Source organism: Mrakia frigida, assembly GCF_051309035.1.
Source record: "Mrakia frigida strain ATCC 22029 unplaced genomic scaffold BDY24scaffold_4, whole genome shotgun sequence".
NCBI lineage: Eukaryota > Fungi > Basidiomycota > Tremellomycetes > Cystofilobasidiales > Mrakiaceae > Mrakia > Mrakia frigida.
In genome coordinates, this window is record NW_027481277.1 from 58,518 (window position 1) to 80,414 (window position 21,897).

Consider the following 21,897-nt stretch of genomic DNA (forward strand, 5'->3'; position numbering starts at 1 on the left):
ACGTCCACGAAGAATTGAGAAAGAGGTGGGAGGCGGGGTGTCGGTCGTCAGGGAAAGAGGAGGGCGAGTTTCGAATCGGACGCTCCCATCTTCCTTCCCCAACCGTCGACCCTCCTGAAGGACCATTTTTACGAACCAACCTCCCTTCGATCTTCTCGTCATTAAAGCTAGATTCTACGTCGTCTCAGGATTCCACTCGTACTTTGATCATCCTCGAAACTCCCCCACCAAATCGAACAAACGTCGACTTCCTCCTCCCGCTCCTTCCCTCTCTCCTCTCTTCCTCCCTCTCCTCCTCTACTCCCTCCTAATATGGCTCCCAAACCCCTCTCCCTCCCTCTCGAAGTCATCGAACACATCCTCAAACTCGCCTTCCTTCCAGCCGTCCCTTTCTCCGCTCAAGACTCGACGGAACCGACTCCTCCTCGTTCGACCTCCCATCTCCTCCTCGTCTCCAAAGGAATCCGTCAGATTTGCCTCCCCTTCTTCTGGAGGTCCATCACCATCTCCAAACCGGACGACTGGATCTCCCTCTTCGATCCCAAGGAAGGAATCGTCGTCGTAGGAGAGGAAGGGAGGAAGAGGTGGGAGTTGGTCGAGGAGGTCAGGATCGTCGTCGAGGCAGTCGTCCCCGTCAGCATGAAGCCTCACTCGAAATGGGAGTCGTATCTCGCGGAACTTAACCTTCCAGGCTTTCGAGTGATCCCCAAGGTCGTCTTTGAACATCTCCCTCCCTCCTCAGACTGGAATCGCCCGTCGTGGATCGCAAAGGAGGAGGAACGAGACGCCTTTCGACTTCGCCTCTTCACACTCGAAGAGGACTTCGCCAAATGGAGCTCTTCGCTTGACACCGCTACTACACCTCCAGATCAGAGTATGGAAAGGTATGCGGCCTTCGATCCGGCAGAAGGCCAGGCAAGACGAGCGCTAGACGAGTTGGAGTGGGACTTTTGGGAGTATCTCTCCAGGGATCGTCGATACTTCCTCCACAACCTCCTCGCTTCTTTCGAACCCCGTCAAGCCATCATCCCATCCGACTACTGGTCTGATTCCGACCTCGATGGCCTTATCTCCGACGAAGGCTCGGAACCGCTCTATTTCCCCTGCCACGTCGAATTCGCCAACACTCCATCTTCGCTCCAGCCCGGCGACCTCATCTTTTCCGCTAACGAGGTCATCCGACCCCTCGGGGGGTTCACTGGCAGTCTCGTTGGGTTATCCTCGGAGTTCCTTGCTGCTACAGAAGCTTGGGCCCTGGATAATGGGAAGATGTACGCTCAGTCGAAGAAGTGGGACTCGGTTTGGAGTTGGAAGAGGGAGGATGGGTCGACCTTCTTGATCGACTTCTCGAAGTGTTGGTCATAGGATACGAGCCTTTGTGAGTTTTCTGCCTGTTCAGGCCTCGTTCCTTAACCAGAAGCTGACTCCCTGCCTCATCTCTCGTTCTGCAGTGATCCTCACGCGTCAACGCTCCCGTTCTTCTTCGTTCGTCTTTCTTCACCTTTACCTCGTCAGTCATTCTTCTATCATACCACTCCCCGCCCGTGATAGATTAGCTCGGGTTCCTCAGAGGTCTGACGCTGTTTTGATCTTCGTTTCTGCTCTCGTCGCGTCACTCCAGCTCTCGCCCTCCTCGAACCTCGATCGTCTTCTTTTTCAGTCCTCTGCCCCAACAATCATCTTAGGACTACCAAAGGTAGGTCAGTTTCTGGGTCTTCCTCTCGTTCTTTCGCGAGAAATTGACACTGGTTCATGACGACGCGTTTCACAGACCTTCCCTCCCTCTCTCCTGTCTCTCCCCTGCGTCGCGCTGGTCGTCCTTCGATATCCCTTTCGTAGCGTCGCTATGCATCAACTTCATCGTTTCCAAACCTCACTCTCGCAGTCATGAGCTTCCATCTTCCTCAAGAATCAAAACCAGCGAAGGTCTTCCCTCAAAGCTCGACGACTGCTCGTTTTACGTATTTTCGCTGAGCCTCGTTTCGACTCTTTGCAGGAGATCCATCCCCTAGCATCAAACCGTGTCCACCCCTTCAACTCTCAACTTCCAACAAATGAGCAAAAGGAAATGCTCTCGAGAACAACCCTCGTTTCGGCCTCGCCCCTCTTCTGAATGAAGCTCAAAACTCCCTCTTCTTCTTCCCCCAACCACATCCTTCTCCTTCCTTTCCTTCACTTCTTTCCCCGCCCTTTCCTCTCCCCTTCACCTCAAGATGCTCAACGCACTCCCCACGCTCTCTCTTCTCGCTGCCGCCCTTTCCTCCTCTCTCGTCGAGGCTCGACAAATGACCGTCAAGAACAAGTCCGCCTTGCTTGCTTTTTTTTTTCCCTTTCTCCGCTTATCGACGCTGACATGCTCGTTCGTACATTTTCTACAGCTGCGCATACACAAGTCAGTTTCACCTCTTCTACACATCCTAGACCTACATCCGAGCTGACCTTTTCTTCTCTCTCCAGTCGTGCGTCGAACCTCAGTTTCGCCGCCTCGCTCTCTTTTCCTCCCTCCTTCTCTTCTCTCTCTTTTGTTCGTAGTGGCCTGCCATGTTCACCGGAACTGGAGAGGCTCCCAACGCCCCCACTGGGTGGGAAGCTGCCGCTGGATCGACCGTCTCCTTCAACGTCCCTGAGACTTGGCGAGTTCTCGTCCTCCTTTTCCCTTCCTCCCTTCTTCTGCTTCTCGTCCCTCAAGAGAAAGCTCATCTTGGCTGACCATCTTCGTCTTTCTCGTTCAATAGGACTTCTGGTCGAATCTGGTTCATCTTTCTGCTCGTGTGAATCGAGCAACGACCGGAGATCTCACTTTTCCGTTTCGCCTCGTTTCACTCTCTCGTTCCTGCAGGGGACGAACTGGCTGCGATTTCTCTGACGCCAACAACCTCGATGCTTCTACCTGTGTCTCTGGAGGATGCCCTGGAGGTCTCGAGTGCACTGCGTGGGGTCAGCTTCCCAGTGAGTTCGAAGATCGAAAAGCAAACGAGGCGAGTACGCGTCGAAGTTTGTGAAACGAAGCTGAACCCATCCTCCTTCTCTCTTTTTTTCCCCCTCTTGATAGCTACTCTCGCCGAGTTTGGACTTGGACAATGGCAAGGAGTCGATTTCTACGACCTCTCCCTCGTTGTACGTCTCCCGCGCTCATTCTCCTTCTCTCTTCGACGCGTCGGACCTGACCTAACTCGATCTTTTCGACCTTTAGGACGGCTACAACCTGCCCGTCTCCATCACTCCCTCCGACGACGCTTGCAAGGCTCCTAGCTGCGCGGCTGAGCTCAACGCTCCATGCCCTGCCGATCTGCAATCGGTTCGTCCCCTTCTTCCTTCTTCTCATCGCTCCGCCCCAACCTGAGAAGCTGAGCTCTCGTCCTCCTTGTACAGTCCTTCGACGACGCTGGAAGCAATCTGGGTTGCAAATCGGCGTGCACCGCTGTCGGCGGGGACAAGAACTGCTGCACGGGAGCGTTCAACAACCCAACGAGCTGCGTTGCTGCTGGTGTGAGGCAAATCGCCTCTCTCTTGTTCGTTTTGGCTTCTCGGACCCAACACTAACCTTCTGCTTTTTATTCTATAGGTGACCGACTATGCCTACTTCAAGACGTTCGTTTCCACCTTCTCTCTTCCCTCTTTATCAACCCAAAAACTGACATCTCTCCCCTCTCCCTGCTCTTCAGTTCCTGCCCCAACGCCTACGCCTTCGCTTTCGACGAAACTAGTGGAACCGCTCTCTGGGGGTGCAACACCCAGCCTAGTTACACTGGTGCGTCTGCTTCCCAAGTTCTCTCGCCTTCCCTTTCCCCTCCTCTCCGAACTGACTTCTCTTTCGACGCGTCGTTCCCTCTCCCGGTTTGCCTTCAGTCGAGTTCTGCCCTTCCACCTAAAGTCCTCTCACACCTTCTCGTTTCGGTCCGAAACATCCTACTCAACCTCCCTACGCTCTTTCCCACTCGACCTTCATTTGATTCGTCCATACTCGATTTCTCCCAACCCTCCTTCTCTCTCTTCGTTTCATACCTTATCGAGGCTGGTTACCTCTCTCTCTACTTCTCTTTGTGTTTCTGATTTCCACACTGACTGTTCTTTTTCGCTCTCCCTCCGCCGGTTCGTTTCTGGTTCAGTTCGAGGGACGGCGACGCGTCGTGGAACGCGTCGCTTCGATTCTTTTCTTTCTCGGTGGATTCGAGATTTGCGTTTGTTTTGCTTTGATAGCGTTATCGATCGCTTCGTACCTGACCTGGCTAGTCGCAAAGAAAGGGGAAGATTCGTTGGGAATGAGATCGGAGGGAAGAAAATGTGAGGACGAGGAGGAGCGAGCTCGACTTCCTTCCCTCCGAGGGTCTTCGCTCTCTCTTTTTTCGTGCTCTGGAAGCTCTTCTCGATTCGAGCGCCCTTTCATCTTTCTCGATTTCCCTACCGTGCTCTGGAAGCTCGAGCCACCATGCAGTTTTTCCGCCGGAACGAAATCGAAACCCAAAGTTGAGCTCGAACCTCCTCCTTCCCCTGAACGGGCTCTCCCTTCCTCCGACGCTCCCTTCCCCCCTGTCTCGTCTCCTTCCCTCTCGCCAAACCCGAAACGATGGCTTCTTTCTCCCTCCAACCACTCGATGGCGCTGAACGCATCTTCCTCTTCTTCTCGAGGACGTCCTCCTCCGTGCCTCCCTCGTCTTCAGATCGCCGATGCAGATCCCCTCTCTTCTCACTCTCAAACGTCCAACGCCCTTCCTCCCTTCACTCCTCAATCGACCGTCAACGCTTCCTTCCCTCCAACAGCTCGTCCTTTCCATCAACGTTTTGGATCTGTACAGGTTCCAGTAGGGAGAGGAGCGATGGGAGCAGGAGGGTTGAGGACGGCTGGGTTCATCCCTTCGACGGGAATGATCAACATGGGAGGAGGAGGAGTTCCGATGACTGCTGGACCTGGGACGACGAGTTTCTCCCCTTCTCACGCTCAGATGGCTTCTATGGGTGGGAACGGCAACGCGTTGATGAGTTCGGCTAGGTTCGGGAGACTCAGAGGGAATGGCCATGGCAGGACGCAATCCATCGTGAGCTTCGACCTCCTTCCCTCCATCTCCGTTTTCCTTTTCTTTTTGCTAATCAACTCGCTTCCTTTTCGTTTTGGGTTCAACAGGGCCCTCCTCCGAAAGCAGCCTTAGGAGGAGCAGGAATCTATACATCAGCAGCCAAAGCCTCAGCAGCAGCAACCCCTCCCTCCTCCACCGAGCTCGTCCCTTCATCTCCCTCCGTCGACTCAACCGCTCCTCCTCCAATCAAGAAGAAGAAGATCATCGTCAAACTTCCTCGCTCAACCATCAACACCAACGCCAACACAGAGGAAGGGGATCTCCCGCTCCTATGGTCCCGAGTAGCCTTCTTCCTCGAAGGAGACGGAGGCACCGTGACGAGATCGAAGGGAGAGACGGAGGAACCAGAGGTCGTGTCGAGGGAGGCGTCGCCTGAGGAAGAACCTCCTGGAGAGCTGCTCTCCTTGGATGTATACTTGCCTGGAAAGCGGTTCTGGAAGGTGATGCAGGAGGAGAGGATTCAGATGAGGTTGAGCGAGGCTCAAGAGGTGAGTCGCGGTCGAACACGACACGTCCGTTCGTTGTTCGAGATCTGACACGTTTATTTCCTTACTTCTCTTCGTTGGCGCATACAGTCCTCTCCCTACTCCTCCTCGTACTCTCCTCTTCAACCGCCTTTCAATCCAACTCAACAGCAGCACCTCTCGCCTTACGGCTCCTCCCCTCACCCCGGGTTCCCAGGTCTCCTCTCCGCACCTACCCTCTCTGGCTCTCCCTCAGGTTCCAACCCTTCCCTCTCTCCGATCAGCCATCATCTCTCACCTCAGTACGAACGAGCCAGAGCCCTGCCGCCGCATCTCTTCCCGACGACTCCGCTCCAGCAACCTCAGCAGCAGCACAACCCGTACTTCCCTCGACTCGTCGAACCTCCTCAGCAACAGCAACATCAACAGCAGTTTTACCAACCCAACGCCAACGCTCTTCCTTTCGTTCCTCGTCTCGCCAACCAGAGTCTCAATCTTAATCCAGCTCAAGCTCCCTTCTTCCCTCGAACGTCCAACGTCAATCCTCACGCGGAACCCTTCGTTCCCTCCTTCGCCAACCCCACTTCCTTCTCCTCTTCCAGCCCGTTCCGTCAAAACCCCTCCCTCGTTTTCGGTGGCCACGAATCCGTCAGCGAGGACACCGAAGGAGAGGAGGAAGAAGAAGAAGAAGCTCGGATCTCAGCCAACGAGGAGGACGAGGAGGCTGAACGACGATTCAACAACGAGCGGTGGGAGGAGGAGACGGATCAGGATCAGGACTTGGTGCTGACGGCGAGAGGAGGAGCAAGGCCGGGGATGCCTGAGCGACGGGAGGAAGTGGAGCCGGATGGGGACAGAGAGGAGACTGAGGAAGTGAGGGTTGGGGATATGGTTGGGTTCGGGGAGGAGGAGGAGGAGAGGGAAAGGGATGACAGTGGGGAGGGCTCGAGGGAGGTCACGGCCGAGAAGGAGCAGGTGTTTGAGCTCGAGGAGGATGAGTTGGTGCTGACGAGAGAGTTGATCGGTGCGAGAGCTGCTTGGGAGGATGGGTCGGAGGTAGAGGAGCAGAGGGAAATGGTGAGTGTTGTGCTTTCGGATCAGACGCGTCGAGAGTTTGAGAGACGGGAGCTGACTTTTTTTTGTCTTCGTTCTCCCAGAGCGACGGAGAGTTCTCGAACCCATCAGATGAGGATCGACATCGAGCTCATCAGCTTTCTCTCAGGGATAGATCGGCTACCTTTGGAGCTGGAAGATCTCGTCGCGTCTCAACCGCCGAGATCATCTCGAACCCTTCGGACGAGTACGACAACGAGGAGGACGACTTCCAGGAGCTCAACCGCCATCAGCAGCAGCATCAGAGACAGACCTCCCACGCTACGACGATCGGAACAGGATCAGGAACGGGGACGCTTTCGCCAACGAAGAGCAGTGGAACGACCTCAACAGCAGCCGTCCCTTACCTCAACCCTCACGCCCGACCTTTCCAGCTCGGAACCTCTTCCTCGGCTCTCTCCCCTCCTTCCTACAACTCATCGCAACGACCCTTCGACCCTTCCTCAATCAGGAGAGTCTCCAACCCGTCGGTCTTCGACACAGCCAACTCGAGCTTCTCGAGAACTCCAACCTACTTCACCGCCGACGAGGGAAGTCCAAGGAACCAACCTGCCCACCCTCTCCCCCTCCAATCTTCCCTCCTCGCTCGAGGTCCCTTCAACCCAGCCGCTCCCGAGTTCAGGACGACCCAGCAACTCCACAATCAACAGCGGTCGAGCGTCGAGTCGGCTCAGGCGTTCACCTTCTCCTCTCCTCTCGCCGTCGTCGCGTCGTCGTCTTTTCCATCTCAACGAGGACAAGCAGGAGCTCAGCGACCCCTCCCTCCTCCTCCCCTTCAGTCCATCTTCGCTCCTACAACGAAAGAGGAGGAGGAACGAACGCAGCAGGGACGAGAGAAACGCGTCAAGCAAGGATCGGATGGAATCGTCGTCGTCGAAGGAAGCAACCTCGCCAGTCGAAGAGCGTTCCATTCGCCTCACGCGTCGCCAGATCAACCGCTTCGAGTGCTCGACGGAGGAGATATCGATCGACTCGAGAGCTTCAAGATGCCCAAAGGGACGGTCGTTCCTGTCGTTCTCTCGCCGGAAGTCAAGTTCAAAGCGTTCAGGATGCCTCTTGCTCCGTCTTCATCGTCGCCGACCAAGTCGAGGTTCCTCGGTCTCACCCTCGTCGATGGGAGTGTTCCTCCTACGAAGGCTCCTTCGTCGATCGGAGGAGGAGGAGCGGGTCTTCACGACGAGGACGAGTCTCACCAGTCCAACCTCTTCCCGCCCACTTCGATCCCTCCTCCTCTCGCCTCGCCCAACTCCTTCACCTCCTCAGCAGGGAACGGAGAACGCTTCAAACGATCCCCGATCCCGATGTTCTCCTCCCCTCCCGTCGTCCCTCGTCCCTCAGGAGGTCCAGACCCCAGCACTCGAGCTTCAGTTCGGTCGAGACTCGAGTCGAGGGATGTCAGCAGCTCGTTCTTCCACCACCATCACGACGACTCAACGGACGACTCCTTCGGAGGAGGAACTCAGATGCCCGCTCTCTCTCAGCAGCAGCAGCAACAGAGGAACAGCCTCAACCTTCTTCACGGACAGAGGATCGACGAGCTTCACTGGGAGGAGGAAGTCGACTCGTCTTCCCTCGGAGGAGGTCGAACTCGTCCAGCATCGTCCCGGATCAGGTCCTCTTCAGACGCTCTCCCACCAGGGGAGTTATCCCAAGTCGTCTCCTCCCAGGTCTCCTCGTCGCTCAGCTCAGGTCCCATCCTCATCGACGATCTCGTCCGACGGATCCAACTCCTCCTCGACGACAAACTCAACAGCTTGCGAACGAGCGACGTGACGGGAGGGTTCGTTCATCTCTCGACGCTCCATCCGGACGCGGAGGACGCTTTGGTGGCGAGGATCGTGGGGACGTTGATGGAGGAGAGGTTGGAGGCGGAGGAGTTGATGCATAAAGGTGGGACCGGGATTGACGTGGAGCAGGTGAGAGGTGCGGTGGAGGATGGATACAGGGCTGTTTGTGAGAGGGTCGAGGGTGAGTTTGTATTCTCTTCGGATCGGGAATGCGGGCGAGGGGACTTGAGCTTTATCTGACGCGTTTTGGATTCGTTTTGGTCTCGACAGGCTCCGTCGCCGAAGCGCTTCGAAACCTCGACCTCCCCACCGCCTCCTCTCTTGCCTCCCACTCGGTCGATCCTCGAACGGCCGAGTCCCTTCGATCTCAAAGGAGCAGGACCGACCAAGTCCTCGACGACGTTCTCGCTCAGATCCAGGAAACCTCGTCGAAGCTTGATCGGATCCTGCCTCCCTTGCCTGGACGAGACGACGCGTCTCTCGTCGACCAACTCCTATCGGCTCTCCTCCCCTCCATCGAATCGACGAAACTCGACGTCAACTCTCTCTCCCAATCCGTCGTCGTCGCTCTGGCTCCTATCGTCGAGGCTCAGGGATCCCTTGCGGAGGAAAGGTCCATCAACCCGGAGAAGGTCCTCGAACTCCTCCTTCCTCCCCTCGAGACCCTCAAGACAACGCCGCTCGACCAGGAGGCTCTCGTCCTCGCACTCTCCGGAGCAGTCTCGGATGCCTTGTCGAGATCGGTCGTTCCTCGGCTGGAGGAGAAGATGGTCTCGTTCCTCGAAGCTTCGAAACCTCCTCCTCCCCTCGACACCAAAGCCCTAGTCGAGGAGTTCGTCGGTGCTCTCCCACCTCCTCCTTCCAATCCACCACCACCTCCTCCCGCCACTCCCATCGACCTGTCCGGAGTTCATACCAAACTCGAATCCATTCTCGTTCAAATTGCTCAAGCAGCCGAGCTCAACTCTCAAGGGGAAGCTGCTCATCTCTCCAAACCCTCTTCCTCCTCCAGCACTTCCACCCTCGAAGCCGAGATCACCGAGCTCACATCCGCTCTGCGAGAATCCAAAGCCGTCGCCGACCTTCAATCCGAACGAGCCAAGGTTGCTGAGGAGGAGAGGAAGAGGATCGGGTTGGAGCTGGAGGTGTCGAGGAAGACTGCGTTGGATCGGCTGAAGGAGAAGGCAGAGGAGGAGTTGACGAAGGTTCGAGGGGAGCATGAGGTGGTGGAGTTGAGGGCGAAGTTGAAGAGTGCGGAGGAGGAGAGGGATGCGAGTCTGGGGAGGGAGAAGATGTTTAGGAAGGAGAATGAGGACAGGGCTAGGGTGAGTCTTCAAGCCGCGTCCTCTTCTTCGTCTTCGTTCGTCCCTGCCTCGTTGTGAACGAACGCTGACTCCTTCTTTCTTGCTTCTTGGTTTGGGTCTTCAGGAGCACTCGAAACTCAAACTCAAGTCTACCGTCACGGAGAACGAGCTCTCTCAAACGAAGAGCCAGATCGGGATCAACCAACGGACGTGGGCTCAGTTCCAGCAGACGACCACGAACCAGCTGGATGCTCTCACCAAAGCCATGAACTCCTCGGAGTCGAGGCAGAAGGAGGAGCTCGTTGGAACGAGAGAGCAGGTCAAGAAGCTTACGGCGGAGACGGTTTCGTTGGAGAAGAGGGTGAGTCGATTTGCCTTACCTCCTTATCCTGAAAACCTTCGAATCGGACCTGATCCCTTTTTCTTCCTTCGTTTTCTAGCTGAACATCGCCGAGGAAAAACTCGTCAGTCAGACCCGAGCCTCGTCGGCTGCTGCAGCTTCAGCGAAGCAAGCTCAAGCGAGTCTCAGTCACGAACTCGGTCAGAGGGCGAAGGAGGTTGAGGGAACTCGAAAGGATCTTTCGGCTATGAGGGATAGAGTTGACGCTTCGGAGGAGGAGGTTGCTGGGTTGAGGTCGGCGTTGCAGGAACGGGAAGGGAGGTTGATCTCGACGGAGGTGAGTCCGAGACGCGTCCTCTCTTTCTTCTTTCCTTCTTCGAACGAACGAAATCTAACCCTTTTCCTCGTCTTCCTTTCTCCCAGGAATCCGAACGTACTCTTCGATCCAACCTCAGGGAAGCAGAGCAAACCGTCGAATCCCTCCAAACCGAACTTCATCGACAACACTCCTCTCGAACCCCAACTCGAAACACTCCTTCGGGCCTTCCCTCCTCCAATACTTCCTCAGCATCCCCGTGGTCTCTCGGCGGCTTCGTTCCTCAGCAGCAGCAATACCAGTCGAACGGATACGCTCCCTCTTCCCACTCCAGCTCCGGACCTCCCTCCTCCATCGTCCACCATCTCCAACAGCAGGTCCTCACCCCTCCAGCTTCCAGCTTCCGACCCGCTCTCCCTCAGCAACACTCGTCAGGCTACTTCTCCACGCCTACGAGGAACCCTTCGACCGGAGTCGGGGCTTCCATGCATGCACCGAAGCCTCAGCACTCCAACTCATACGCGTCGTCGTCGGAGTCGAGAGGACCTAGTGCGACTCCAATCCTGCGAGTTGGAACGGTGAAGCCTCCCGAGAGCGACGATGGGTGGTGGGGAGCTGATTGAGGAGGGAGGGGAATCTCGGTTTCCAGGAGTCGCATTCTTCCGTAGCATCACCACTTTAGTTCTTTTCTCAGGATAGCAGCTCACTCGGTTCGTTCGTACATCATCACTCTCGTTCTCTTGGTAGGCACACTCGCTTTACTTTAGCTTAATCAATCATTATGGAAGAGTCAGGCGAGGGAAAAGAAGAAAGCTGCAGCGGGAGAGCCGTGTCGTCGCTGGCGAAAGCTGACTAGCGAACGAACTCGGGCAATGGCTGATTTCCTGCAGTCGCCGTTCTAAAAGAGCTCAGCGACGACTCAGCTTGGTCTCTACCTAACCACCACCACCCTTCGAAGCTTCTCAAAACAACTGTCGCGACGCCGAACGATGTTCTACGACTCCTTTTCGACGCCCTCTTCACAAACGATCCAGGAAGTCATCCTCCACCCTATCAAAAAGAGGTCGGTATCGAACCTCATCAAGAGGAGGAATCGTAGGATCGATTGCCTTCGTGTTGGTGATGGTCACCTTGTGAGCTCTGGGAGACGTCGTTGCGGCCCTCTCGTTTTGACTTTCGCCAAACAGAACTGGAGGAACTCTCGCCGGTGCTGAGATCTTGGATCCTCTTTGCATTTTAAGGGCGGGGAAGGCAGTTGGGATGGACAAGGGAAAGGACAGGGAGGACGAAGAGAGGAGGAGGTGACGGACGGTCGTCGCGTCGGAGTTCCTTTCTCGATGCAGAAGCAAAACAGTCGTAGATAGTTCGTGTACGTGAAGGATCGTCGGTAAAGATGGAGAGATGACTGAGAAAGGAGGACGGGCATTAAACGTAAAGGATAAGCGTGAGAGTCGTGAGAAACGAGGGTGGCTGTCGAGGGCGAGAGGAAAGAAACGAAACGAAACGAGATGGGAAGTGGTAGAGAAAGATAAAGGGACAGAGATTATCGAGGAGCATCGTGAGACGTGTATTTGTTAGGAGAGTGGGATGAAGGAGTGAAGAGTAGTGTAAGAAGAGAAGGTCGTGAACGAGAAGAATAAGAAGAGAGACAAAGCGAGGAAGAGAGTTAAAAAAAAAGAACGAGCCTCACGCTCTCCCTCTCGATATCCTCCTCCAAACAATCTCAAGGAAGATGATCCCGACTCCCATCGAAGCGAGAAGAACGTAATGCATGTCCCTCTCCGGTCGTCGAGAAGAAGGAGATGCGTCCTCGTCCTCCTCATTCGAATCGACGCGTTGGGTTCCCTTCCTTCGGCGAGCCGGAGTCGGCGTGGTGGGTTCAGACGCGACGAGAGAAAGATCGTCCGTGGAGGAGTGAGAGGCGGAGCTGATGGTAGTGGCGGTGAGGAGGGCAGGAGCGGTGGTCATGGCGGAGATGGTGGACTGGGAGGAGGAAGCGGCAGCGATGAGGAGTTCCTCCAACCTCCCTTCGAGGACGGTGATCCTCTCGCTCATCGAGCCCATCATCGTCCTCATGAGAGAGATCTGATCCTCCTCCGCTTGTTTGGGTTCGACGAGGACGGCTGGTTGAGGTTTGGGAGACGATGCGACAACGAGGACTTCCTCCGAAGGCGAAGACGAGGGGACGGAATCGATGATCTTGCTCCTGGGTCTGGCGGTGACTCGACGCATCGTCCCCCCTCCCTCGTTCCACTTCCTCCCTTCGAACATCTCTTCCTCGTCATCGTCTCCTTCGTCGGCCGTAGCCTGAGCGAGCGACGTCTCGACGAACGGGGCCGGACGAGAAGGTCGAGGGTCAGAGTTCGACGCGTCTTGCTCCTCCTTCGAGAACTTGAATCCAGGCTTGTTGGGTCCTCCCGTTCCTCGCCGAAGAGCACCATACGGATTGGATCCAGTTCGGACGAGGTGGGACATGTTTGACAGATGTGGAGCCTCCTCGTCCTCGGAGTAGGTGGAGATTGGTCGAGGCGGGATGGATTCGAGAGGTGGAGTTGGGAGAGGTTTGATTTCGAAGGTGGAAGTGGGAGGGAAGCGGTAGGGAGGTGGAGGTGGAGAGAGGTCGTTGTTGACGGCTCCGGAAGAGGTCGAAGAAGTACAAGGTTGCATGATGAGCGATTCGAGGGGGGGAGGAGAGGCGACGAGGTCGACCTTCGCGTCTTCGAATCCGACCGAGGACGAGGGAGAGAGAGGAGGGGATTCGACGAGGGTATCTTGCTGAGGAGGAGGGCTTCTGTCGAGCGAGGGAGGGATTGGGAGAGTAGATGGTGCTGGAAGGAGTGCTGAAGGCGAGGGTGTAGGAGATCCGAACGTGAGATCGTTCATCGACTCTGCTCGTTTCCTCACGAGCCCTGGAAGAGATCCTCGAGGTCCGCTGCTGGTCGTCGACAGGTTCCTTCTCCTGCCTCCTCCTCCGACTCCCAGCCCATCCTCGTCCTCCGACCCAGCCTCACTAGCACTGCTCCTTTCCTCCCAGCCTCGAACCAAACCCTTCACGCCTCGACTTGAAGTCTCATCCTCCTCAGACGAGAGCTCCGCGTTCTCGTCCTCTTCGAAGAGAGTCGACCCTTCCTGTCCGTGCTGGGAAAGGGACGTGTCCGAGATCTCTCGTTGGTTCCCTGAGAGGATTCGAGACTTGAGATTGGAGCGACGGAGGCGTTTGGAAAGGGAGAGGAGGAGAGGGAGGAAAGGTGGTGGAGAGGCGGTTGACCTGACACGCGACGAGCAAGCAAATCCGGATCAGCTACGGACACAAAATAGGTGCAAAGTGGGAGTTGACTCACCAATTTCCAGTATCGCCCTTCAGAAACTCCCGGCCGTCCATGCCCATCCCTGAGATTCTTCGCGATCGAATCGATCCACCTCCCCCTGCTCTCTCCAACCACTTCACGATATCCCCGACGACGACCTCTGCGACTCCTTCCTCCTTAAGTTTCTCCCTCATCCATCCAACGAGATCTTGATGAGTCCAGCTTCGGACGTCTCCAGATCGAGTAGGCTGAGCGTGAGGTTCGGTCTTGGGACGCGTCGGAAAGACGTTGGGCAGAGTTCCCGATCGTTTGAGGTTGGCGCTTGGCCTCGACGGAGAGGAGGATACCGAAGGGAAGGAAGGAGAGAGTGGGAAGGGCATGGGAGAGGATGGGTCGTTGGTGTTGAGGGAGGAGAGGGATCTGGGAAGGCGGAAGAAGGTGAGCCAGGAAAGAGAGTTGAGCTCGCTCCTCCTCCTTTGCTCTTTCGACGAACCTTGAGCTCTGATGACCTCTGGTCCAGTTCTTTCCAGCAGCAGGAGAGTGAGCTCCGGAGGATGAGGAGTTGCTTCTGGTGAGGAGGGCGCTGCTGGTGCTGATGATTCCATAGGGGTGATCTAAACGAACGTTCAACGGCGAGAAGGAGGAGGAAGGATCGTCAGCTTGCGCTTCCTTTCCTCTGGTTCTAGAGTATGGTCGAGACGTACCGTTTCCTCTATCTCTAGTGGGGCTAGCGAGAAGGTCTAGGCCAGCTGAGTTGGATCTAGGAAGCTTGGATGTGGGAGTTGAAGGAGAGTTGGAGGAGGAGTTGGTCGAAAGCGAAGGGAGGGAGGATCGGGAGGACATGTCGACTTCGTTCGTTGTTGACGGTTTGTATAAAACTTTGGAGCAAAATCAAGAAGCTCAGGTCAGTTATATACCCTCTGCTGTCACTCTACCGCTCTCCCGTATGTGAAGGGCTTCCTCCAAGCCATGGAAAGCGAGCGTTCACCTCTCTTCCTCTCCCTTCTGTCCCTCCTTGCTTTCGCCTTCACCTCGTCTACTCCAAGACTCACAGATGTTGGGAAAGCCAGCTCGTTCGAGACGAAAGATGGGCTATTATATCTCTGATGGCGGTTGAGAAGAGAACGGACGAAGGAGCTCGTCAGTTCAAACTCAAAGAGGGAGGAAGGAGAGGGGCGAGGAGGAGGAGGGAGGACGGAGAGGGGGCGAGCTCACCTGTGTTTAAAACAGTATGTGCAAGTCAAAGGTAGCCTAGAGATGAAGTGAGAGTGTTGGTGTTGATTGGGATGAGTTCCTTTCTCAAGAAGGAAAGGAGGAGGGGTGACCGTTGAAGGAAGAGAAAGAAAGAAATCAAGGTCAGCCCTTCGAGGGCTGAACCAACGCAGTGTTGTTTTGTCGGAACGAAACCGACGCGTCTCCTCAACTTGTTTTTTCGATTCTCCAGTTCTCTCTAAACCAAAGAAAAATACGGACAAGGGACGCAGACAGTCATACCACTTTACTTCTCGTTGCACTCTCGTGAGCCATGGAGAAAATCAAAAGCATCGACTTCGACTCCCAGCGCTCGCTCGACGCGTCAACCTCGAAGGCTGGAAACCTCTCCCTCTACCCATCGCGGGACGATGAGCATGTAAAGACCATAGATCTACTTCTTTTTCTTACTACTGATGTCCTCCATCTCCATCGCTCCCTCTCCCATCCCTTTCCAAACCTTCTCCCCGACCTTCCCTTTCCCGTCAATCGTCTCCTCCACCTCAGGAACCCACCACCCCAACGTCCACTGGAAGATGACACACCAGATCATGCAGCCAAGTGTTGCGAAAGATTTGAACGCGTTGATGACGGTGGCGAGAGGCGGGAAGACGAGGGAGGCGACGTCCTTGGAAGAGAAGAGAAGAGACGCGCGTCAGCGAGGAATGGGAAGGCAAGATAGCGGGAAGAGATGCTGACCTCAGGTTGGTAGAAGTCTGTCTGAGAGGTAATTAGGTAGAGTTTCGAAGTCGGATCTTTGATCAGAGTGATTCGGACGAGAAGCCTGCGAAAAGGAAGCGAACGAACCGAGTCAGCTCAGGTGAGGGAACGAAGTTGCAGCGCTGAAAGAGAAAAACAGACTTTGAAGAGGCAGGTTTGAAAGGAGAGAGAAAGATGTGGAAGGTTTGAGTGATGTTGAGATAGAGGGTGAGATTCTTCTCGTCGAAGTCTGCAAAGAAAACAACAGAAAGCGAGCGAGAGCGCACGTTGGAATTGAACCCTCCGGATTGAGATACTGGGCTTCTTGCTCACCGAGAGACTTGACATCGAGATGAAGAACGGGAGACATGATTCTGTACCACTGCGAGACGACGAGATGAGTCAAAAAAAAAACAAGAAAGAGGGAAGAAGGTCAGAGGACGTCGCGACTCTTCGACCCCGTTTCACCTTGAGCTCGAGAGACGGACCTGGTAGATCCTGAGAAGCTCCCGATCCCTCGAGCCTGGACTTCCGACTACTCTGCATAGTGGATGATTGAACGCAGCGTTCGGATGGAAGTAACGTTGGAGAGTTTCGCGCTGAATGGAAGGGGAGGAGGTCGAGGTGAGGTCTTTGACGACTCGAACGATTTCTGCTTTAGGGTCTGTAGAAGCAATCCAGAGGTCAGAAAACTCGGATGCATCTGGTCTTTACCTTTTTGACTCACCGTTCATCGAGAGAAAATCTTCAGAAACAGAGGTGGTGGTCGACAGAGAAGGGGTAATGACGAGGCGAGGGAGCACTTTCGACCTCAGCCCCCCGGCTCAACCTTCGTCCCTTTCCCGCCAACCAGAACTCTTCAAACATGTGAGAAGATCTCAGATTTTCACTCTTGCAACTAGAAGGTACTCATCTTCCTCTTCACCTGCAGGCCCGCTCCCGAACGACCTCAAGATCTCGCCGGAGGATCCAACAAAACGGCCAAAGTGTCCGAGTGAGCTTCCTCTCCTCCCCTCTTTCTTCGAGCTCACCAGCTCACTTTCTTCTCGTCTATGATGCTACCCAGCAGTTCTCCTGAGCTCCACTCTCACGCTGCTTTCTGTGATTATCACATCTATCAAGAAAAATTGCAACAGGACCCTGAAACCAGCCTCCTCTCATTCGCTAACCTCAAGCTCCTCCCTCCTCCCTTTCTTCTTTCTCTTCAAGTCGATCTCGACCACGACGGAATTCTCTGGCCTACCGAGACTTTCTTTGGATTCAGGAGCTTGGGATATAACTTGTTCATCAGTCTCTTTGGCATGACTGTCATCCATCTGGCCTTCTCGTTCGTTTCTTCCCTCCCTCCCACCTTCTCTCAGCCCGCTCTCGATCCCACGTGCTTTCCCTTTCTGACGCGAGCTTTCATTTCGGGATCGTTGTAGACTCGTCGCCTCCATCAAGCACTTGGGATTCATCCCTGATCCTCTCTTCCGACTTCAGATCAACAAGATGCACAAGGTGAGCTCTTTCGTCTTCGGGAGCGGGAGGGAGGGTCGAAGAGCCGACGCGTCGAATTGAGAGCTGACCTTCTCGTCCTCTTCTCAGGCCAAGCATGGATCGGACACTGAAAGGTGCGCTCGAGAGTATCCGGGGCTCTTCTCGTGACCTGACCTCGTCGTTCCTGCTCACAGCTACACGAAGAAGGGCAAGTTCGATCCTTCAAGATTCGACGAGATGTTTGAGTGAGTCTAGTCTTTCCTCGCCTGTTGGTCTACAGCCCTACTGACCTTCTCGCTCCGATTAACTTATCAGAACCTACACCCCTGCTCCTCACGACTCAATGTCCTTCTGGGAGGCTGCCTCGATGGTCCGAGGGTTCGTTCGACGCGTCTCTCCCCCCTTTTCTCGTCTCCGCTGAACTTTTCTTACCTTTCGCCTCCCACAGACAGTCCGACGCCATGGATCCCTTCGGATGGACCGCTGCTTCCTTGGAATGGCTAGCGACCTACTTGCTTCTCTGGCCTGCTGACGGCAGAATGAAGAAGGACCAGATCCTTGGGGTTTACGACGTCAGCCCCTCGGTCTCTCCCTCTCGTTCTCGTCGAGCTTTCGCCAGACGAGCTGACTCCTTCTCTCACTGCTCATTACTCTCAGGGATCCGTGTTCTACAAGATCGCTGAGACGAGGAAAAACGGGAAGGCCGAAGGGAAGAAGCTCGATTGATCTGACCGCTCGACGCCCATCGCTTCAGACGCACGACCCAAGCTCTTCTCTCTTCCTTTCCCGTTTCGTATCGTTGTAGTGTATTCATAGTTTTCCCCTATAGACGGTGGTGTTCGATTTCTGTCCCTCCTTCTCGACCGGAAACTTGCCCAAGAGCCAGAGCGAGAAATCCGAACGATCTCATCGATTACGTTTTTGGACTGACTATATATATATAAACTGATCCGGTAGAAGAACGTGTCCGTCCAAAGCAGAACCCTCTAAGCAGTAGGCTTCTTCTGAGCAGTCTCGGTTGTCACAACAATCCTCTCTCCGACTTTGACGTCCAACGGAGTGAACTCCTTGACCCAGGCTTCAAAGATGTCAGACTGCGACCCAAGTCCGGGGGGAGGAGCGATGAGAGGAGCAGGGAAGAAGAAGTCTCCTCCGGTTGAGATGAAGTCGAGAGTGGCTGAAAAAAGAGGGCGAGGTCAGCAACGAAAAGCGCCGACGCGTCGAAGGCGAGAGAAAAGAGGACGGGACGAAGGATGGAAGGGAGACTCACTGATAGTGTAGCTGGTAGCGAGAACAATAGGAGCGAGGGTAGTTTTTCCGACGTTGAGTTCGATGAGTCGAGATCCGACAGGGTTGGAAGGGTTGTAAACAATTTGGACTCCCTCGCTGACTTGGAAGAATGAGGTGATGATCTTGCCGGCAGAATTTACTCGCTGTTGGTGAGAGTGGAATCTCGAGTCAGTCGGAAGGTTTCACTAGAGGGGAAGCAGGGACGAGAATTGATACTGACCGAAACCATTCCCTCAAAGATATCCCATAGCTGCAAAGAGGAAGAGAGCGATCAGCAACGCGTCCGTTCGACAGGAAGAGGGATCAACTAGCTCACCTCCTCTCCGGTGAAAGTCATATCGACAATGTTGTTTCCGAAGGGGAAGGCCGTGAGGACGTCTGGGGAATGAAGAACGATTAGCTCGATTGCTCGTCAAGGGAAGAGAGGAGAGCTGCGACGAGACTCACCTCCTCGAGAAACAGCAGGTCCCTCAATGGAAGCTCGGATTCCACCAGCGTTGTGAAGAGCAAAGTCAACGTCGGCTCCGAGAGTGGTTCGAGCGTAGAGCATCCTGGAAAAGAGAAAAGCTCAGAGGCTGGAAAGGGAGAAGAAGGGTACGAGAGGCGAGGAGATTGAGACTCACGAGTCGGTGACGGCGTTTCCGAGAGTGCCTGAAAGTCGGAGATGCCGAAAGAGAGAAGGATGGAGGATAAGTCGAGGCAGGAGACGACGAAGAGAGGGAAGGAAGTGAATCCAACTCACACTCCATGGTTTGGCAGGTCGATTGGTCGAGCTCAGTAGCGGTCTGTCCAATGATGACCTTAGAGAACTCCTCGAAAGGCTTTCTCCACTCAAGAACGTCGGCTTGGAGCTCGGGGTCTGGAAGAGGGAGCGGCAGGACAGTTCAGCTCTCGCGACGACGACCTAGAGTGTCGACTCGGAGTCGGAAGTCAGACTCACCAAGCTTGATCTCTTCGGTCATGTTGATAGGAGCTCCAGTATCTAAAAGAACACATCACAAAACCAAAGGTCAGTGTGAAAATCTGTTCGAAGAAAGCAAAGTCGAGACGAGCTCACAGGAGAGGATCTTTCCCGAGTCTTTGGCGAAGGCGACGTTAATCTCTCCCAGCTGCTGTCCCCATCTTCGAAGGCGAACGAAACATTGTAAAGGATTATTATAAAGAGTCGAGGCAGAAGAGCAGCGTACTAACCTCCAAGCAGTGACGATAAAGACTTCCTCTCCGTCGAGGTTCTTGACGATGGTCGGGTACTGTCCGAGAGCGACGCTATCGTTTCCAAGTCGGGTGTGAGAGTGCCCTCCGACGATGAGGTGGATTCCTCGAGTGCTCTTAGCGAGAGCGATGTCCTCGTCGTAACCGATGTGGGTCAGCAAAACGACACGTTTGACGATCGCTCCAGCTTTTCGTGATTTAAGAAGCTTGTCGACGACGGGTTGAAGAGAAGTGGTGTAGTTGAGGAACTGAGTTCCGTTTCCAGGAGAAGAGATTCCGGGGACGGCTGAAGATGGGAGGAGCGAAGAGAGAGTGAGCCTCGACGCGTCGGAGAGAAGTTGGGACGAAAGAACGAACTGGTGGTGGTGACGGCGACTAGAGCGAGGTCGTGCTCGGCTGAGAGGAAAACGATGAGGATTTGAAGTCAGCGACAGGGAAATGATCGGTCAGACGAAGGCAAGGAGGAAAAACGAACGGAAGAGCAAGTAGGGCCAAAGCTGTTCGGCGAGAGGCTTGTAGGTCGAAACGACGTTGGTACTGACGGTTGGGAAGGTGAGGTTGGAAAGGAAAGCAGCTATGGAAGGAGGTCCCAGTCAGCAACAGTCTCGTACTTCGAAAGAGAGAACGACTCACCGAGAGGCGCGTCTCCCCCGTCGAACTTGAGAACGGAGGAGAGAAACGGAGGTCAGCGACATTCTCGACGGTGAGAGAAACTAGAAACTGACCTCATGGTTGCCTAGGGTGAAAGCAGAAAAGTTCAGCTGGTTGACAGCCTCAGCGATCTTCCATCCACCGTAGAAGGAGTAGAAGAGAGTCTGCGAAAAGAAAGAGCATCGATGTCAGGGTGAAAAAAGAAGGGGGAGCTAGATACGAATTCGATGCTTAACCAGCATGACACTCACTCCTTGGAACTCGTCTCCAGCGTTGAAGAAAAGCGAGTCTAGAAATCGCGAGGCAAACAAAAAAAGCCGGCGCGTGAGCTCTCCGTCCTCGCCTTCCTCTGTTTCGACCAGACGCGACGAACTCACTGTTCTTTTTCGCCCTCTCCTCCTTAGCCTTGGTGAGGACTCTCGAGTAGCCACCGAAGCAGGGAACCTTGGTGACGTTGAAGATGTCGGTCGAGTTTCGAGGACAGTCGACGCCTGCAGAGAAAAGAAAGAAGCGTTCGAAGAGCCAGAGGGCCAAAGTCAGGGAACAACTTTTGAAACGGGATTCGAAGATGGACAGACGAGTTGAGACGTACCTGAAGACCTGTACTCGTCGAGGTCTGAAGAGAACGGCGAAGAAAACAATGAGTTCTTGGAACGGGGAGGGTGAGATGAATCGACGAAGGCGAGCTGGACGAACGAGCGTGAACGTCGTTTATGTGAAGGAAAGTGACGCTGAAGGAGGAAGGGAGATAGTATCAGCATCGTTGGAATGACTGGAAAGACTCGTCTACGGACAAAAAAAGCTCACTTGTAGGTGGAATCTTGCTTCGATCCGTCTCCGTTTCGAGCTTGAAGGTGATGGCTGGCGAAATCCTCCGAGACGAGATGAACGGGTTCTGGGAGAGCAACGACGCTAGACACGACCGACGAGAGAGCAGCGAGAAGGACGAAAGCTGAGGCGACCATCCTGTTTTGAAGGGGGGGGAGAAGGAGAAGAGGGAAGGTCGTGGTTAGCGGGTCAGACTCAGCCCGAAGAACTTTTGATGATCAACAACTTGGAGGAAAAAGAGACCACGATGGCTCCTTTCTTTGCCAAGACTTACGCAGCTCCTGGGCTTCTTATCGGCCAAGTCGCGGATGAGCGATGAAGCTCGCCCGCGTGGGAGCAATACGAGGAGGGAAAGAGAGGGAGGGCTGAAAGAGGTGAAGAGCTCGTCCATCGGCTGAGATTGCGAGGCGAAGAAGTCAGCTCTGCAGGAGGAGAATCTAGTGAGGATGAACGAAGAGGAGAGGTCCCTTGGCCGTCTAGGAGCATTTTGCTATGAAGAAGAGCGCCGAAAAGGCACCGATCGGCCTTTCCCTCTTTCAGCCCAAAATGTTGAGCTTGCTCACCCTTCCCGCTCCCTCTCCCTACACCACTTGAAGTTCAACAAAGCAGCAGCTGAAGAAGCACATCTGCATCGCTCTATAGCCTTGCTCCCAGAGAAAGAGACGCAGACAAAGCTACATTCCATCGCAGAACGTGCAGACTCGTCAAAACGTGGTCGTTGGAACGTTGAGCTCGAAGTCAAAGACTACGTCGCTCTCTCTCCCTCCTAGCCATGGCATG

At 54.8% G+C, this 21,897-nt stretch overlaps 7 protein-coding genes across 7 annotated transcripts; 4 read left to right on the forward strand and 3 right to left on the reverse strand.

Moving 5' to 3' along the window:
- Positions 1–312: 312 nt before the first annotated feature.
- Positions 313–1,926, forward strand: BDY24DRAFT_438440 (uncharacterized protein; the record flags this gene model as incomplete). The annotated part of the gene is made up of 4 exons (XM_076644358.1): positions 313–1,354; positions 1,452–1,510; positions 1,622–1,696; positions 1,772–1,926. The coding sequence occupies 4 exons, from the start codon at positions 313–315 to the stop codon at positions 1,889–1,891; spliced, it is 1,296 nt and encodes a 431-aa protein (XP_076499768.1). The 3' UTR covers positions 1,892–1,926.
- A 216-nt stretch (positions 1,927–2,142) lies between these two features.
- Positions 2,143–4,087, forward strand: BDY24DRAFT_408616 (thaumatin family protein). The gene is made up of 11 exons (XM_076642797.1): positions 2,143–2,302; positions 2,379–2,392; positions 2,531–2,633; positions 2,736–2,753; positions 2,840–2,949; positions 3,053–3,117; positions 3,194–3,298; positions 3,373–3,489; positions 3,566–3,591; positions 3,666–3,751; positions 3,850–4,087. Exons 1-11 carry the CDS (start codon positions 2,214–2,216, stop codon positions 3,870–3,872), a joined length of 756 nt encoding a protein of 251 aa, XP_076499769.1. The 5' UTR covers positions 2,143–2,213; the 3' UTR covers positions 3,873–4,087.
- Positions 4,088–4,595: 508 nt separating this feature from the next.
- On the forward strand, positions 4,596–11,022 carry BDY24DRAFT_412104 (uncharacterized protein; the record flags this gene model as incomplete). Its single annotated transcript, XM_076643021.1, has 8 exons — positions 4,596–5,036; positions 5,123–5,563; positions 5,651–6,616; positions 6,697–8,620; positions 8,710–9,764; positions 9,868–10,104; positions 10,184–10,420; positions 10,507–11,022. The coding sequence occupies 8 exons, from the start codon at positions 4,596–4,598 to the stop codon at positions 11,020–11,022; spliced, it is 5,817 nt and encodes a 1,938-aa protein (XP_076499770.1).
- Positions 11,023–12,031: 1,009 nt separating this feature from the next.
- Positions 12,032–14,880, reverse strand: BDY24DRAFT_199015 (uncharacterized protein). The gene is made up of 5 exons (XM_076636451.1): positions 14,760–14,880; positions 14,412–14,585; positions 14,201–14,321; positions 13,741–14,127; positions 12,032–13,667 (listed from the first exon to the last, which is right to left on the reverse strand). The coding sequence occupies exons 2-5, from the start codon at positions 14,548–14,550 to the stop codon at positions 12,086–12,088; spliced, it is 2,229 nt and encodes a 742-aa protein (XP_076499771.1). The 5' UTR covers positions 14,551–14,585; positions 14,760–14,880; the 3' UTR covers positions 12,032–12,085.
- A 472-nt stretch (positions 14,881–15,352) lies between these two features.
- Positions 15,353–16,391, reverse strand: BDY24DRAFT_368404 (uncharacterized protein; the record flags this gene model as incomplete). Its single annotated transcript, XM_076638022.1, has 6 exons — positions 15,353–15,586; positions 15,658–15,742; positions 15,766–15,907; positions 15,991–16,039; positions 16,146–16,321; positions 16,385–16,391. 6 exons carry the CDS (start codon positions 16,389–16,391, stop codon positions 15,353–15,355), a joined length of 693 nt encoding a protein of 230 aa, XP_076499772.1.
- Positions 16,392–16,712: 321 nt separating this feature from the next.
- On the forward strand, positions 16,713–17,862 carry BDY24DRAFT_412107 (caleosin family protein; the record flags this gene model as incomplete). The annotated part of the gene is made up of 8 exons (XM_076643022.1): positions 16,713–16,758; positions 16,867–16,984; positions 17,082–17,157; positions 17,245–17,270; positions 17,331–17,381; positions 17,452–17,514; positions 17,585–17,708; positions 17,794–17,862. The coding sequence occupies 8 exons, from the start codon at positions 16,713–16,715 to the stop codon at positions 17,860–17,862; spliced, it is 573 nt and encodes a 190-aa protein (XP_076499773.1).
- Positions 17,863–18,024: 162 nt separating this feature from the next.
- Positions 18,025–21,298, reverse strand: BDY24DRAFT_377638 (bifunctional metallophosphatase/5'-nucleotidase). The gene is made up of 19 exons (XM_076638802.1): positions 21,097–21,298; positions 20,986–21,020; positions 20,882–20,905; positions 20,667–20,780; positions 20,541–20,578; positions 20,364–20,453; positions 20,272–20,296; positions 20,114–20,212; positions 19,996–20,034; positions 19,618–19,924; positions 19,484–19,548; positions 19,367–19,408; positions 19,169–19,285; positions 19,050–19,077; positions 18,874–18,977; positions 18,743–18,804; positions 18,647–18,676; positions 18,407–18,569; positions 18,025–18,313 (listed from the first exon to the last, which is right to left on the reverse strand). The coding sequence occupies exons 1-19, from the start codon at positions 21,252–21,254 to the stop codon at positions 18,123–18,125; spliced, it is 1,731 nt and encodes a 576-aa protein (XP_076499774.1). The 5' UTR covers positions 21,255–21,298; the 3' UTR covers positions 18,025–18,122.
- Positions 21,299–21,897: the final 599 nt, after the last annotated feature.